The sequence below is a fragment of the Lates calcarifer genome, linkage group LG12, assembly GCF_001640805.2.
Source record: "Lates calcarifer isolate ASB-BC8 linkage group LG12, TLL_Latcal_v3, whole genome shotgun sequence".
Taxonomy (NCBI): Eukaryota; Metazoa; Chordata; class Actinopteri; family Centropomidae; genus Lates; species Lates calcarifer.
In genome coordinates, this window is record NC_066844.1 from 5,542,448 (window position 1) to 5,560,925 (window position 18,478).

General features: G+C 39.1%; 1 protein-coding gene across 4 annotated transcripts in view; it reads left to right on the top strand.

Annotated features, from left to right (window-relative positions):
* The first annotated feature begins 565 nt into the window (after nucleotides 1–565).
* Nucleotides 566–18,478, top strand: part of igsf21a (immunoglobin superfamily, member 21a) — a 163,637-nt gene continuing 145,724 nt past the window's right edge. The window contains exons 1-2 of one of the 4 annotated variants that reach the window (XM_018679466.2): nucleotides 566–623; nucleotides 9,479–9,672. In XM_018679466.2, coding sequence (XP_018534982.1) covers nucleotides 9,534–9,672 — 139 coding nt within the window. In that variant the 5' untranslated portion in view covers nucleotides 566–623; nucleotides 9,479–9,533. Of the gene's footprint in view, nucleotides 624–9,148; nucleotides 9,673–18,478 lie in introns of those variants that run through there. The other 3 variants (XM_018679457.2, XM_018679485.2, XM_018679477.2) reach the window with 3 other exon arrangements.

Here is an 18,478-nt window from a genome sequence, read left to right on the forward strand (position 1 = left end):
AACAAATGTGAAAAATCCAGGCTCCAGAATGACTACTTCAAAGAGCTTTCCAGGGCAATGTGTGAGTGTGTGAACATACAAAGGTGAGAGTTATGCTTTATTTGAAGTGTTTCTGAACAATTTGTTTAATCTTAGCCTGCCTACAAAATTCCTTGATGGCAGTACTTCTGGCAAATGTATCTCAGGGGGGCTTACCAAACAAGCAGTTAACCTAAACATATAGTAAGCTGTGTTTTGGCCTATTCTCAAGGACAAGTGAGGAAGCTGAAGCAAAGATTAGTTTAGTCCTTGTGTGGGCCTTTATTGTGACACCATGTGCTCAGCCACCCCTTCTAGTAACTATCACAGTGGTCTAATCCACCAGTGGGGGTGAACTGTCTAATGCACACACATATGAAGACACACTCTGGCCTAACAAAGCAATTAGATATTTACGATTTATGCAATCCTGCTCAAGAATCAATTTGCATTTACAGAACCAAAAATCAATTTGACCATTAGCTTCAGGAAAACACTTTATCACAACAGACACTCCCCCCAGCTCCTGAAACATGTTAGAACCAGGAAGTATGAATAGACATGAGATCCTCTGTAGAAGCTTCTGCCTGAGGACCAGGAAACTGGTGAGTAACAAAGTTAATGCAACATACAAATATTTCAAGGGTGCTAGCAGTGTGTAGTGTATCATCAAACAACAAATATTTTGCTTGTCGTGCTGGCCTGCTCTGGTTCGACTACTTCTGTACTTCTAGTGTTCTTTTACAAGCAACAACCATTTAACTAAACCTTTGTGGTAACAAGAGGTTAAAATGATCAGCTTAGTTGTACCAGTACCAAGATTGTTGGCTAATATGGGTAGATAGCATATGTTAGGAGGTGAACATAGCCAGTCTATCTTCAATAGCCAGTTTCTGCCAATATGTTATGATAATCCATCAGTAGCATTATGATCATGGGCATTTTAAAGGATAGGTTCACAATTGTCCAAGTGTCTTAAAACAATAGTCACCCATGACCTCGGGAACAGGTTTTGCTCGCTTTAATGATTCTTTAAGTTCATACAGCATGTAAAAGATCCCTTTTTCAAGTACTTGCAATGTACTGTAAGCGATGGAAGTACAAATCCACACTCCATGTTTTGTACAAAATTGCATTCCAAAGTTTCCAGTGTTAATAAGAAGCTTCACTTGTCAGAGTTAGAAAAATTAAGTGAATGTCAGCCAGTTAAAATTCCTTGTTTGTTGCTGTCCTTCCACTGCAGCTGAGCAAAGAAACACTGAAAGACAAAGAGGGAATTCCATAATAAAAAAAACAAACTTTGGAAGACCCACTTGATTTGATTCAGTCAGACTGCAGAACTTCCATCATTCACTCTGAATTGGACATCAGTAAGTGAATGTATCATCACACACCCTTGCCAAGAATAGTAATATTAGAGTTCAGCAGCCAAAGTTGATTTTTTTCTTAAATACCACAGAATTTTAGAGTGAATTTGAGTGCCTATTTGGCTCATTTCAGTGGTGGCTGTTGCCATTTGCATTTACCAATGAGTTTTAACCAAGCTACAATAGGCTACAATCCATTACCTGTGGTTGGCCGGGCTGTGTGCTACTCAGAAAACAGTCAGCCAATCAGTAGAGAGGGTCAGAGACAGACACAAAATGCCCTATTCTTGCTACGGCTCCAGAGAGAAGCATGAGATGGTTTTTGATACTTAAAACCGCAAATATATCTTCTTATGGATGTAAAAACTTCAAATAAAAGACTAAAACAGTGTAAAATATCTGACCTTCAAGTCAGAACTCTAAAACTAAACTACTCAACTATCTCTGGAAAGGAAAAATTACAGCAGTCTGTGCTCTAATTGCCCAGTAAGGTAGACTTTTCAATTGGCTTTCAACCTCTTTTCTCTCATATGGCATTTTCAAAGAGAGCTGTCTCACAAAGAAAGTATAACTGTTAATATACAAATTTTGTACTTTCATTGGAATGGTTTTCTACACTTATCTCTAAATGAGGATAAATAGCATTAATATCCATGCATTGTTGCTTTTTTATGGAATTCCACATTTTTTCAATTACAGGTCAACTGATATTTAGTTTATAGCCTATACAGTGAAAGAAATGAGATACTGCTCCACAAGGTTTTGTATTTACTGTGTTTGAAAATGCGTGCAGTGAAGCTATTGTAAGTGACCCCTCTCCCTCTAAAGTGTTTAGCCAGGTTCGTATGTGGCATTACTGTATTAATGGCCACAAGTATTCTGCAAAGCCACTACAGGGTATCACTCTTTTCGGTGAGTCATATGAGGCCAATCGCTTTAGGAAATACTTGTAGCTGACATAGATGTTTTATTTCTCCCTATCTACGTGTGCTGCAAATAAAGCGAAATTGTGCAGCTAAAGCACGTCTACAGCTGGTTCCAACCTGGTCAACCCCGCGAGCCTGGTTGTGTCCCATTTAAAGAAGTCACCCCTAATCTCTGGTGATGGTTCAGGCACACTGCAATGTGTTCCCCACTGGCAGACTTCTGTGTCGTCCCCCATGCATAATATCCATGCAATTCTGCTTCTGACAGATATGTGTTGTAATCTCTTTGAAAATGAGCATTTGCAACATGTAAGAACCTCAAAGCTGTGGGTCTGAGAAGTGTGAGGGAGAAAATGACATAGAAAACTGCAATGTAAAAAATCTGTGCCTTGAGTCTGGCCTTTTATCTGTGTTTTCATATAGAGTTTAGTATTTTCTTTGAAAGCATCTGTCGTAGTACACTAATAATGGAAACATTTTTAACTTTAAATGATGCAGAATTTGCTCATTAACAGTGGTCATTTCACAATTTAGTTAATATTTATTTTTATATATGGATTTCACAGTACAGTAAGTCATTGTTTCAGTGTGTATCAGGACACTGAAACAGATGTGCCGTCACACCTGGAAACATGTTAAAACTGTATCAAGCTTCTGATTTTGAAGGATAGCAAATGTACTGCAGGAACTGTGAAAAAACTGTGCATACATCTGTTCCATCTGACATATTTTCAGCTGTCAGTTTGAGAGATAAAATCTCTCTTAATCTCTGTATAAGATTCAACCTTGTGTTTAGGGGATGCAAGTGAAGGCCATACAAAGTAAGCTTAACTTCTCATTTTTAAATTTCTGACCATGTTTTTGCTTGTCTGTGAACATGCATTGAATACTTACAAGCAACAGGATCAAGTAGTGACAGTAGTATAGTTTTTGGTAATGGTTAGGAAAGTGATATAGATCATCTTTTCACCTCAGCACTTTACAGTGCTCAACCTGTCATGTTTCACTAATGGAAATGTTAAAGCTTTTTCAGATGTGATTGTCTCATTAAATATTCTGCACATAAGAGTCTAAACATGAAAGTCATTTGGATTGAGTAATGGAGATAATTAACATCTACCTGAGTAATCAAACTGGCCAAAATTACAACATGGTTAATAGCTGACAAGTTTGTATTCAGATAGAGGTTTCAGATAAGAGACAATTCCACTGCCACACATTTGGATAGTAATTCACCCCAAGTAATAGTTTGAGTAATACATAGAGACTATTTAAAAAGATCATCTGGTGTTCATCTATAGCCACAGAGTTACTAAGGGATCCCTCCCACACTTGAAGGTTTAGACACTCTATGAGTGTTGCAAGTCTTTTACACTAGAATGAAGGTGTCAGGGCCCTTACACACCAAGCTGACAGTCAGCCACTGGACATCATTGAGCTGTGTGTGGATGACTCACAGCTGTAGTCTTTATTGTGTGTCCAGCAACATCAGCTTTGCTTAGCCCTTATCAATGGCAAAGTCAGTTAGAGAAAGCCTGCATCCAAGACAGACATTAATTCACCTATGTTTAAATGTGAACTAAGTTTTGCATCACCCAAAATGACCAAACCAATACTATGCAATACTATTACTATTATTTACTATCCATTACCCACATGCAATGAGTAAAAAATGTCTAACACTGATCTGACAAAGCATTTCTGCACCCCTCCTGTTAACAGTCTTTGTGATCACACAATAGATTTGTATTAGCAAGAGCTTGGGCATTGAGGAGGCTCCAAATTCACTGAAATTCACATCATAAATTGTCACCATCAGTATAGTGCATGTAAGATTCTTTGGATTCTTATAAAGCCATTCAGGATGACAGCTAATTCTGCTGGAAGATGCAGGCATTATCTCTAAAACGTCAGGAAGGCAAAGAGGTGCTTTTCCATCCTTTAATAATATCAACTCATATTAGAGATTAGAGACCCACATCACACAGAATAAGGAATTATTTGGAGTTGGCGTTGTGCTCATTGATGCCACAATTGATTTCTTAGTGACTAAGACAAACAAATTTGTCCTCTTAGGTGATACCACTGCAACATGAAAACTGCAACAGACTGCAGTATCAGTCAGTGTGGACCTCATTGTCCATTCAGCCTAAGGTGGACAAGATCCCTTCTGTTTGTAATCTCACATCCTATACAAAATGCCCAGGCTTCTCACAAGTATCCACTTGGCAGCTGTTCTTAATACTTAGAAACTAGGTAGTTTTCTTTAGCAACAGTTCCCTCGTGAATTCCCATATGATTGTACTACTGCTGTTCACAGGTGCCTTACTGAGAAACCAGCACAAAGGCCATATCACTGGTTTGTGTGCACAGTTGGCTTTAGTCAATTGATTCATGTCATCTTGGTGGATGGTTCCAGTGACAGATCCATTTAAGGCTGGTGCACTGTTCCACACTACAAGCTTAGAGCTACATATGTTGTAAATGACACAGTATCTGTCCCTGGGGTGAAATTTTTAAGGATTTGTAGAATCAGGTTGATATTTGGTCTTTTCGTAAGCTAGCATTACTAATGCTGTTAAACATTTTGTTACAAAATTACTGTAACTGTGTTTTCCAGTGCATGCCTAATTTGCCATAGGCAGTGTTCCCTGAGGAGAAAATCAGAGGGAATTCCAGCCATTGCTCATCAGTTGTGTTTGCTGATATTCTGTACTCTTTCATAAGGGCTAATCATTTTTATAGTTATATGAATTATAGGAATGTAGTGTGTATATACATTTTATTTATTTATTATAAAAAATTGGCAAAGGTTAATCTAGTTTTTTGATGGCGTATATGTCCATAAGCTGTTGTTATGGTACTCCATTGAACACAGCCAGCACAAATGAACAGCGTGCTAGACTAGCCCGTGAATTTACCTACAGGCCTGCAAGGGAGACGTGCCAGCCATTTTAACACCACAGCAATATAATATCAAAGGAATTCTTCTCTTACTTATACTCAGTTATTTTAATAAGTTCTACGTTAAAGTTAATATAGAAGTAATGTTTCATGTTACGTATTATATCATATTACATCAAATAATATGTATTTTTTTTCAGAAAGAGATAGACATGGCTTCAGGTTAATGTGAGTTTGTCTATAGATTTTTGGATCACAAACTTATGGTGAACTGCAAACTTTACTGATCCATAATAACATTGATTCAGCTGTTGGGAAGGTTCAGAACTATCAATAGGTCAGCCTAGAATCCTCCTTCCCTCCTGTACAGCTCAGGTGGATCATTTACAACTCTCTGCACCAAAATGTATCACAACCGCTGTCCAAGGTGCTGATCCTGGGACTGCCAAGGATGTAGGATCTGTCTAGGGTGCTCACGATCACTGATGCACTGACAGGATTCCCAACACTAACAATGAAGAATACAATAGTAACTAAATTTGCAAGACTTGCTATTTGAAACATTGATTTCATTTTAGACAACCTGGCAACAAATTCTGCTGTTTTTTGTTTACTGTGCCATTTTTGCAAGCAGTGACCCGGAAGGTCTAAATAGTAAAAATCTGCACCAACAAGAAGAACAATTTTATAAATACCCTGAAAATACACCCAATTAAAGGACCAAGGTGAAGCCTGTTCATAAGTCCAGGACAATTTTGAAAATTTGTCCTCACTTTCCTCAGTATCGAGCGGAGCAAAAAAAGGCTTTGAGCTGCAAAAAGGCATCAGGTGTTCTTTTTGAACCACCATCCCTTCTCTAAAGGATGCTTGTTATTCTTGGGTACAAAAGGCCTGGACCAGTCTAAACCCATGAACCCTGGACAGTTTGCAGTGTTGAGGGCAGGTGAACCCAAATTCACTAGCACACTCCAAATCAATGATGACTTCCCCATGCAGGGCATCTGGCCCAGCCTGCTATCAGTGACATCAGCTGGGTCAATTCTGCATACTACAATGTTGTTGTGCAATTGGGGGCTACTGCGATTGCTGACAGATGCTCCTTCCAACAGGAGGGATCAGGTGTGGTGGAGGGAGAGAATAGAGCTGCCATACATTTTTTTTAGACTATGGCACGTAAGGCCATCCCAAACAATTTGAATATCCATTTAATGCATACGTTTTCTGATCGCAAGTCTTGCCACAACTTCCTTGTGTGTAATACTGCATGATTTATAACCAGCAACAGATATTCCATCAGTCAGTTGGCATCGTCATAGCAGCATTATTTTCTGTTTCCCACTTCTCAATTAGGCGACTGCAGTAAATTGATTTTGATATGTAAAGTCACTGTAATCACTTTAATGTTAGTGCAGTGCTATGCCTTGACTGAGCAGCCAAAAATATGAATATATATATATTTATATATATATATATATATGTGTGTGTGTGTGTAGTGTGGTGATAGTGGAGTCATTCATGACTGGGAAAACCTAACTTGTTCCAGAGTTGAATGCAAGATTGTTTCCCATATAAGTCGTCTTCAAAACACAAAGTATTTGATTTAATTTACAGTACGTTTTTTGGTATTGGTACAAATGAAACTACTCATTTGGCTGATCCACACAGGAATAAGCACCAGGACATGAAATTACATGCCATAACCTATTTGTTTGTCTGTGCTTAAACTTATTCATTCCATGTCCTCAAGTTAAACATAGCCTTCATTTGAACTGTCTATATAAAAACATGCAATTAGACAAGGTGCTGCTAAGCAAACTAATGTGCATGCTTGTACACGATTAGAAAAGAACTGTGTCCACCCCAGTAGCCGTGAGTGAGTGAGTGACCAAAGCTAATCTCTGATATAACAGTGACAGTCAGCGGCACTGTACATGCTCACAAAATAGTTAATGGTTAAGAGGGAATGTTACTGGCATCACAACAAAGTAATTCAAAGGAACAAGTGCTTAATGATAACTAGGAAGACAAGAGGAATGAAAGGAGACAGAGTAATCCTCTTAGATGGAGTCAGTTCTATCCATGTGTCAGGTTTCTTTTTCCTTGCAATTCCTCAGATCCTAAATAAAAAAGGCAAAAAACAATTTAAGTCTTATCGATTGGTGTCTATGTCACAAAGAGAAAAGTAAGCACATGAAAACAGTATGTAAACTCTCACAAGTCAGAAAATGCCTCTTTGTTAGTGGGTAAGGTGCCATATGGACAGCAACATGTTCAGCTCCGTTACCCCAATAAATTGTTGTTGACACTGCCCTCTAGAGATGTGTGATAGTGCATTAGTACTGCAGTCTTTAAACAAGGAAGCATCTTCTCCACTGTCAGTAGTGAGTGGAGGAAGTGTGGGAGAATCTCTGGCATGGCATTTACATGTTCTTATAAGTTTGAACGAGTACATTTGTGAATCTTCTCTTTTTCACGCTGTTGTCTTAAGAGGAACAGCTTGTTCAACTCATTGTGCAGTTCAGTGTAGTTGCAGCACTGCATGGTGAGGGTCTAATAATGAGCTGAGTCCATGGACCACCAAATCGCTACCTGCTAGAAAACAGCTTTCCTGTGGCTCTTGTATAGGTAAAGGTATTACTGGGTCACTGCTGCTCAGATCAATACAAGTTTATGGCCTTGATATATTGAGTTGGCTTTGCTGAAAATGGGAAACCAATGGCTTCATTCAAGTGAATTCATATTTTTGGGGAATGGATTTGGCATGCTGGTGGCTGTCTTCCTGAATAACTTATTGCCTGGGCTTTGAAAAAGAACCCTGAGGACTATTTCACAAAAGGCATGTAGTGCTGCAAACATCACTTCAGAGCAAAAGAGAGTAGCAAACCAGGCCTAACCTTGCTAAGGTGATGCTGATTAGAATGACATAGCCTGCGGCACTTGTCAAAGTTTTGGAAGTCTCAACAATACTTGTGGCCCCAACACTCTCAAGCACTCCTTGCGATTTTGTAGCCAACAATAATTATAACAACTATAAATTCTAACTCCCATTTATTTAAGTCTTTATCTATTAATCAAATTTGACTGATGTAAAAGATGTTCATCTCTGGGACAGCGGGGATATGCTAATTAGACTTTTTACAAAATGTCATTATTACGTTTAAGAATACATGTGGGGCATAATATTAATGCAACTGACATTTACAAATAGGCTTTGTGATTTCAGTGACATTACAGGATCATAAAAAGTCATGTGTCAGCCACTTAACATAGGGCTGTACTGTAGGAACATACAGGTGTCACTCTTGCCAAATACACACTTGCCTGAGTGATCGATGCTCTTGAATGAGACAAATGATCACAGCCACTTTGAAACAGAGGAGTGACTTTAACCTGCCCGATTAGATTCATTACACAGATAAACATAAAGTTCAAATGCTTGTTTTTGGTTTTAAAATATATTTAATATGATTATTTTCCCTGGACTTTGAGGAGGATTAGTGCACAACAATACAATATGTAACTATGACACTATGACCAGTGATTTAATCTAAAGTATTAAAGCAAAAGTAAACTGAGTTGAGGCCCCTTTGCATCTGCAGAATATAGAGTTTCCCTTTTTGTCGTTTGCTGCAAAGAATGAGGTCAGAGAAGCAAAACATTCAATCAGTTCTGATGATTAAATAATTGATTGTGTGATAAACTGGACATGCTCCGTCACCTACTTTATGGATACATCTAGATGCAATATAGGCTATGTAGCATAAGGAGCATAAGGATCTTTAAAAAAAAAAAAAAAAAAAAAAAAAAATGTTTTTACAAGAAAAAAATCCAACAGATAAATCGGCTTAATGGACAGAATTAGAGGGGTCTGAATCCAGGGTAGGATTAAGGAAAATTGTGTGAAATAAAAGAGCGGCTGATCAGGAATGACTGTGCGTCTGTCTGGGGGGCGGGAGGGAGAGAGGGAAAGGGAGAGAGAGAGAGAGATAGGGAGGGAGGGAGAGAGAGAGAGCGAGAGCAGTGACTGAGGAACACATTTTCATCCAAACCTCTCCGTTTTTTCCAGAGCCTGTCTCTGCTCCGCGGCTCAGTGCAGCTCCCTATTGTTTAAACTGGAAGGAGGAAGGAAAAAAAAACAACAAAACATTCGGCTTGTTCTCTTATCGCAGCCAGTTGAGTCATTTTTTTTTTTTGATCTGATGCTCGATTTTCGCCGCTCTGAATGCTGTATTCATTGTCAACTTCTCCGATTTCTCCACTTAGACTTGAGCTGCATCATGAATAGTTTGGGGGCACCTTTCAATCGCATACCTCTGGAATGGTGGGGATTACACAGCCGAAACCCGGAGAGCATGTAAACGCAGATGGAGTTTGGGATTTATTGCAAAATAAGGGAAAGATGACCGTCTTCTCATTGTGCTTGCTCTTGTGCGCAGATCTACTGGATTTAGCCGTCGGTAAGTCTGACCCTGTCCTATCATTTTCACGCAGTGACGGAAACCTCTCGTAGTCCTCCGATCTGGGGTCTAACAATAGCCGAACTGTCAATGAGTTGAGTGATTTCATATGTGACAGTGTAATACTAAGTAGCCATTAACAGGACAGCCGGATGGAGGCGTTCGGTGCCATGCTTGCCTCATGCCAACTTTCCCCCCCTATGCTAACCAAGTCGTGGAAGAGCAGAGAAATCAGTGAATAATGGTCGGATTCAGTACAGGCTGCACAATACGTGATGTCGGTGTGCTCAAAGGAAATGCAAGAAAGAGGGGTAGCAGGAGGCCTAGTTATGTGTTAAGTCTTCATTCATCTGCATCGACTATCACGACCAGCATGCATGACAGCACCTACTTCTGAGCACCACACACAACTAAACCATGCTGAAAGCGCACTGCTCCTCGGCGTCCCCTGGTCATCGTAGATTCCCCCACCCCCTCCACTGCACATCAGATAGCGCCCGAGCTCAACAGATATTAAAGTTGTTGCCTTGAAAAACATTAAAGTGCGTTTTTTTATGCAGATTTCTGCCTTCAGCACGCTCTGCTCTGCACAGCGGTGGCATCAGTGTCGCGTGTTTTCTCTCTATCCTGCGTTGACGTGTTAAGATGTTACAGGATGAAAACACAGCAACATTGATCATTTTTCATGAAGGCGGTTTCTGGATTTGAACCAAATATATATTCTTAAGAATTATTAGGCTGTCCTCTGTGATTGTCTTTTCTTTCTTTTTTTTGGGGGGGGGGGGGGGGCGGTGCAGATGGGACCGGGAGATTTTGTGCTGCAATTTAGGGAAAGCCACAATTATTCAAATATTTGTAACAGATAAGGACCTGGCAGCAGTAATTTCAGCATATTCCCTTGCTGTTACGATATTGCTTGTCCTCACATAATGGTCCCTATGGCATATAGCAGGGGCATTTTGTTCTCCACATGGTGTCATACATCATTAAGAGCTTGCATTACTGCATTGCAAGCACTTGATTCCATTTCTGAGAAATGTAGAAAGAGTCTGTACACAGCTGCTTCTCATTCTGCAGGAGTTAGGCTCATACTGCACTGCACTGGTAACACTGGTGTTTGAAAGACTTCAGATGAGAGTTCACTCCTGGCTACAACATCAGAGTAGCACGCTTTACAAACTAACCTGTTAACCCTTGTCTGTTAGCTGAGGATTTTGTTGTTTTGAAGTGTTTTTGACCTTCGCTGACCCATATAGGAAATCATTATGTCAGTTGGGCTTAACATAAGGTTAAGTTATAAAATGCCTCTGGGTCAGCCTGCTCCGATGATGCTGAGCTGCACACTGGCCTTGCACTATGTAAAGGTCTGCCTCTGTAATGCAGTCATGCTCATCTGAAATGTTCACAATAGCTTAGATTACTCTGGTTTCATTACATATTACAGTTGAGTGACTGTGAGATCTTTAGTTAACATTGATCACCCTGTAAACAAGTAGTGAAAGGTAGAATTTAACAAATCAGTTGGCAGGATTTGAATTGTAGTGACTTATGCTCGGACTGCACGGTTCTTGCTGGCTTCTGTTGCCACTACTGTTTAAACCAAAATAGATTTATGCTGTGATAGACTTTAGAATGTCACCTTTATTGTCTGTTTTTTTTTCCCCAGGCGGTTTTCTTTATATAAACTGATGTCTGCTGTCTTCTGGATATCACACTCGATTCATGCCAGTATACAATTTCCCTATGTGGTTGTGTGTATGTGTGTGTGTGTGTTTTTTTAGGTTTTTTTTTTTTTTTTTTTGGGTTTTTCTATTCCAATGTGTGCACAAGTGTCTTAAGATAGATTTTGTTTCTCAAAGAGAGGGCCTGTGGTCAGCGACTCCACTCTCATCTCTATCTTGAAATGTCATACATTTTTATTTTCCCCAACAGTTTCTTCTTTCTTGTCAGCAATTTTTTGAAACATGATGCACAGTATCTCATTTTAGAGTGAAACTCTTTTTCTCCTCTCAGTTAACTTGCAGCCCATGCGCCATCGCTGTCTGCCAGATGTGTTCCCCTTTTAGAAACTTCAGCACAGCTCCCTGCTTATTGCATCTGTGCTTACAAGCTAGCCTCAGCTAAGTGAAATTCAGTGGTTCAGGATTTATGTTTGGCTATTAAGCATGTCACAGCAGCAGTGTTTCAAGAACAAGCTACATATTCAGTGACTGTGTGCTTAGTGCCTCTCCTGGAGTAACTTTGCATAAATTGGTGTTTGCCCAACACAAATGTGTGCTAAGGAATTGTACCTGTATCTTTTCCTAAATTGCTGCCACAGTTGTATGTCCATGTTCACAACATGTAGCTGTGTCTTCAACCTGCAATGCACTTGTCACATGTGATTGACTTTTGCAGCATCAGTGCAGACACACCATGAGGATTGATCTCACTAGAGTGCTTACCCTGCAGGTCAAACATACATATAGGAATCAAATCCAATCTAGGAGAGCTGAGCTGCAGAGGCTCCTGAACTGGAAAGGACTACTTCATATTTTTTTACCTAGGCTGGGAGTACTGACTTCCTGAGTTCATTGCTGGTTGTCAGGCAACTTTGTGGTGACAACAAGATTTAGGCAACCAAGAAATAGTCTGGCACATCACCTCAACTGACTTTGGATTTTTACAGATTAAACAAACAAGATATGTTATTTAGTGGACATTAGTTCCCTTTGGAAAGAGTCTTTTGAGAAGATAAGTCTACAGTCTACTGGCTGTAGCTTTATACTGTGTGTACACCACAAGGTGCCCCAGTTGCCTAATGGTTAATGCCAATATCACATAACTACATCTTCCACTTTCATAATCTTTGCACCCCAGCAACAACATAAAACATATAAGTGCACATTAACAATTTAGCAAACCAATATCAATCCACTGTGGATGTGACTTAATGTTTGCTATTCTCTTCTAAGCTATACTACCACCATCACACACTCACAGTTTCATAGTAAATTGCAGAGAAAGGTGACTACTTGAAAAGCAGAGACAAAGAAATACAAAAAGAAAGTACAGAAGACATGAAGGATGATGTAATTAAAATGAACGCATGACACTTATGGTTGACAACTGTAGTGACTGTGTGTCTTGAAACTGAAGTATACAAAAAATGTGGGGCAGATGATCTATTGGTCCAACTTCATCCCAACTAAATGATCACAATTGCTCACTTGCAACTACTTGCTGCTGTTCAAGAGATAGTTTACAGTTCACTGTTGATTTATGACTTCTTGTTGGGGAGAAATTAATATGAGACATCCTAGAATTTAATTGTGCAAACAGTGTTCTCCTTCTGGGTTTCAGTTAGAAGGGATGAGCTGCTTTTCTCTGCAGTCCCACTTGTGATTTTGCGCAAGAGGGGTGTGTGTATTTACATTAGTGCTGTGTAATGTAGCTTCATGGAATGTTCTTTAGTCCTTACAGGCTTCACCTCCACTACCTCCAGGAAAAAAAACTTTCTAATAATACTTTGCACACAGTTGTTTTACTGTGTATTACAGTTCTATTTAGGGAAGAACAGACTTGCTTCACAGAGCTTCACAGAGATTTCTTTAAGAGATTAAGAACTATAGATAAGAGTGTTCAGAAGTTAAATTGAAATTATTAAAAAAAAATTTAAATTGCAGCTTTTTGAAGCTTTTTCTTCTCTGGCAGGAGCAGTTGGCTTAGTTTTTCCACAACTCTAGCTTGGATAATTTTCTAATATCAGTCCTCACTAATAGAAATCAGAGTATCTCTAATGCTGCATCACATTTCTTTTTTGTTTTTTTAGAGCAAGCTGTGGATGAAGTGTCTTACACAGTGATATTAGACATGTCCTTCTCCACAATTATCACTGAGAATGATGCTTTTCTTGAAAGCTACATGAGTAATATACCCCTTTTGCTTACTCTCACGTAACCTGACAATTTGCTCTCCAGTGCAAACAGTTATTGCAGTGAATAGAATAAAATATTTTTTGTGCAATTCCTGCATGTCTGAGGGTAAATGCAAATGACAGGGGGGAACTGCTTTAGGTTCAGGTCTGAACAGCTGCATACGGGTTCAAAGAGCAATGCGGTAAAGGTACAAGGTGCTCTGATTTTATGTAGATCATGAAATGGGACAGACAGGCTCTGGTGATTTGATACCAGTAGAATCTGGTAGGACTATTACAAGGATAAGGAGTAAAATAATCAACCTTCATGGACTCATGTTCACCAGGTCAAAGGTCAAAGGGATACTGAGCATTATGGAAAACAGACTTATACAACACTGTCCAACACGCTGCTGCAGCTGTTAGAGTTATTGCAGTTAGAAATGCAGACAAAGGCTAAGTATAGAAATATATCAATGATATACAGCTACAGGTGGTTGGCTGTAAAATTAAAGGGTGGCACTCAACTAAACCTGACACAACATGGCATGCCTGCTAGAGACTTGCTGTATGCTTTAATCAGACACAGGTTGAAAACAGTGTTTCATATCATATATTATTTTAAACCCCTCTTCACCTGCTGAATAAAGTGTATGAGAAAATGTCTTGCCTCCCACCACCTGCATTGTATTGTAAGCTGGCTTGTAGATTGTGGATCATAACAGTACTGACAGATTTAACAGGCACTGGATCTCTGTTAGATCTGATGGTTTCCGGTACACTGTGTGTTGTCTGCTACTGATGGCTAGTCTTCACTCACAGGAAGTGAGAAGTGACATTGGCTGGAAAATAGTTTGTGGTTATGCCACTATCTAACAATCACCAGGATTTGCATCAGCACTGCAGCTTTCAGCTGTTATATAATATGATTATGCACAGATTAGGAGCTGTCTTCATTGTTTTGTTTTGCTGTAGTTTGTTTGGTCAGTCATTGTAACTGTTAAAATAAATGTATACATGCACTCTTCTTTAGGGACCAGCTTATAGTACGTGCTCCTGTTGGCAGGAGAATACTTACAGTGACGATCACTATAAAACTACAATACAGCCGTTTGATTTATTTACTGATTTATTGCACATGACTCATTTATAGCCTATTTTTGGTTCACCTAGAACAATCAGGGCTCAATATACAGTGCAGGACTATTGAGATAGATTTACCATTTAAAATCACACTATCCTTTGTGGCTGATAGAACCCCATTTGTCTTAAAACTCTATTATGTATTCAACTGATATCTCTGATGCGACAGTGGGACTGCTATTCCACACAATGAGATTTTTGCAATTTGTATTAAAATATAGCATTAATTGCTTTCAGTTGGCAACTTAATCACAAAACACAAGTGTAGCTCCCTTGGATCTGATGACATGCAACGCAAAACTGATTTACATCTCTGGTTGACCTCTTGCACTCATTTAGAGGACGTTGACCAAATTAGGGGGAGCAATATTATGCAAAGGTGGCATCTAATAGCCTCTGTGAAAAGAAAAAAAATTACAGAATCAAGAGTAGCGTTTTAGCTTCTGTAATGTGACATATTTCTGAGTGAAACAGAACATAAGGAAGAGACATATTTACAAGAGGGATTTAATTAAATGAATTCAATTTCATTGGATTGCACAGAGGTGGGTGTGGCTTAGGGAGCACAAAACAATATGGAGCTGTAGGAGTGTTGGCTTTAGCCAGACTATCCTTCACCTTAGATCAGGAGGAGACAACAAGGGAGACATGAATATGTTGTATCACCACTACCCTCTTGGAAATGTAACAATGTTTTTACCACCTGACATCCAAACACACATGTGACTTACATACTCTGCTAGCAACTACTACTCACAGCTGATGTCATGATTGAGTTAAGGCACGTTAGCAAATTGCAAATCATTGGATAACTTTGAATTTTTTGATACGCACTGTTCAGAAAATGTTTGACATACATTTGACAGAAACCAAGAGGTTCCAGAGAAAGAAACATAAGGACACATTATCAGAACTCAAACTTAGTCATTGAGATAGTTCTGGTTTGTCTGGTCAGATTTTGAAAACTTTGTCACTAAGACTTCTGTTAAAATCTCAGCTCAGTGGAAATGAATGGTATTTTGTCCATCTTAGCTACAATTCACATTGTTTCTCTACCATGTGTAGAGAAAAATACAAAAATCTGTTCACAGCCAGGTCTGATTTCTTAATATGATTATAAAAATATTCGAGCACAAAACATTCTATTCACCTACACTGTTGTGTTGGTAGAAGTCCTAGCGGTGAATTTTTTTTTGTGTGAAAATCACATTGTGCTGTTTCATAGAGGGACTGTATAAACTTGTTATGCTATTATGTAACAATTCTGAGCATTAGCACACATGCCAGCTATCTGCTTTCCTGGTAAATGTGTGAAACAAAATCATCTTTTTTACATTTTGGATGAGCTTAAGTGTGGTGTTTGCAGTGAACCAGTCACCAGAAAGCCATTAACATGTTTTATTAACAGCTAGTATCTTCAGCTATGGGGTTTGCATGTAAAATGACTTGTTGCCTGGTAGCCTCAGGCCCTAGGGGTCGACTGCAGGGTGTATATCTCCCACAATGCACAAGATGCAACAGAATCTGTAACCATCATGACAAGTCTATCCTCCCCCACTGCCACCGCAGCTTGCCACCTCTTGTTAAGAGGAAGAATCATGGAAAATGTTCTGAGAATTAAACTTTGTTTTGCCTATGATTAAAATACATTTACGTTCTCAAGCAGTGATGCTCCAAATGATCAAGTAAGTGATTAGCAGAGACAAGTGAAGGCTTGGGACAAGGAAGTTCAAACAGCACAGTAACTTTCCTTTCTGCCCCTGAAGTCCTTCACACGCAGATGTAGGCTGGCTCGCTGATGTCTTTGGCTTGCGTGGGAGTTTGAAGCAACTCTGATTCCCTCAGCAGCTGGTGGTTTGCAGAGATAGAGAAAAGAGCAGAGAAGCTTTGCTCAGAAAGGTCTCCCCAGACGGGCTACTGAGAGAAAGTATACCATTCCTGTCTGTGATCTGCAGTGAGCAATAGAGTGTTGTCAAATAGTGTCATATGTTTCCTTACCAGAGCCGTTTCATGGATATATCATTTTAATATCATAACATTATTCTTCTGAAATTAGCAGCCAGCATAAGCAGGGATTTCTTGACAGGCTTTATCAGCAGTTTTACTGTATTCTCCCTTCACTGTTTCCTACATCCTAATGTGGATTATGCGATTTTGCTTATCGTGTTCAAACATGGCTGCTGAGTAATAACAATTGCTCTGCCACTGTGTCCTAACATTAGCCTCCTTATTAAAGACTTTGAGAAGTGCCTTGTATACTATACATGACACTTATCTCTGCATTCATGGTTCATCAGGGGGGCTTAAGCTTCCAGGAGTAACACTGATCTGCAAAGATGATTTTTCATATACCAACATTCTTATTGAAATTTGCTTTCTTTTTGCAAGCGGTGAGCATTTTTGAAGGAATGGAATTATTCAACATCATTTTGACCTCAGTTTGAAAAGATAAAACACTGTCTGCCCTTGAGTTTTTCTGTTTTAGCATACCGTATGTACAGTACATCAAGGTTATGGGTCAGCATGACTTGCATTAGCAGTGAAATATATCAAATCTGAGATAAGATCAGAGATAATGTATTTTGTCTGCTTACTGGAAAGGGGTAAAAGACTGTTGTAAGATCAGGCAAACTAACTGGACATAACAGTTGATGAATATTCGGTCAAAATATGTCTCTTTAGTGAGTATTAATGTACCTCTCCATTTATATAGAATTATGTGGGGAGATTTTATTGAACATCTCCTTTAATTGCTTGTAATATTAATGTATGTAAGCCTTGTATCTTTTCTATATTAACTCTTGACAGTTACTTTCATCCATTCTTAAAGATAAACAATCATTTAATCTAAAAGGCTAGATTACTACTCTGAGTTTAAAGCCCCTTTTTAAACGTCCATATATCTCAGTGTGTAGTAAATGTAAATATCCCAAATCGCTGCCTTTTCAGTTTAATTCTTCCGTTTCGTATGTCTAGAGCTGTCCAAAGCCATCTTCAAGGCAGTGAATGCAGCATCGCAAAGGTTTCATGAAAAGTCCAGATTAGGCATGAAAAAAGAGAAGAGATGGGAAAGGAAAGAAAAAAGCTCTAATCTGCACATTGACGTCACTCTGGATGGGCTGAAGCTGTGCAGATGGGAGTAAGGGAGGATTGTGTGGGTTACGCATCTTATGACAACAGATTATTTCCTTTTATGCACGCTGACTTCCTACATACAAGCCACAGGGAGACTTTCATTCTTCGGGACAGCGTCCCTACATTTTCTATCACCAAAAAAAAAAAAAAAAAATCATGAAGACATCAATCTACAGTCACAGTAGCAGGTCTTAGTGAAGTTTCACAGACGGAGTCAGTCTATGATAGGGCAAGTCTCTGCGTTCATCCTTTAACATCTGTCATTTATGATAACATTTATCAGCAAACCTCTGATCCGCTGCAGAACTTGTCATGCAAGTTCAGAGAATTAATCTCCTGAACACGTGATATGAATTATACAGTGATAGAAACTACTGTTCCATATGGATCATAGCCTTCTTTAGATATGATTGTTTTACCTCACTGTTTTTCAAGATCAAGCTCAGTACTGGGAGGTTGCTTCATCTTCTGGAGTGATTACACTTAACTTTTTGCTGCCCGCTCTTTGATTCAGAATTTTTGTATAAAGCAAAGATGATTTAATTTATTCTTCCCTAATAAAACTGTCAGAGTTAATTTAACTCTGGAAGTGATTGTGGCTTTTGCCTTTCACCTGGTAACTCTTTATAGCAG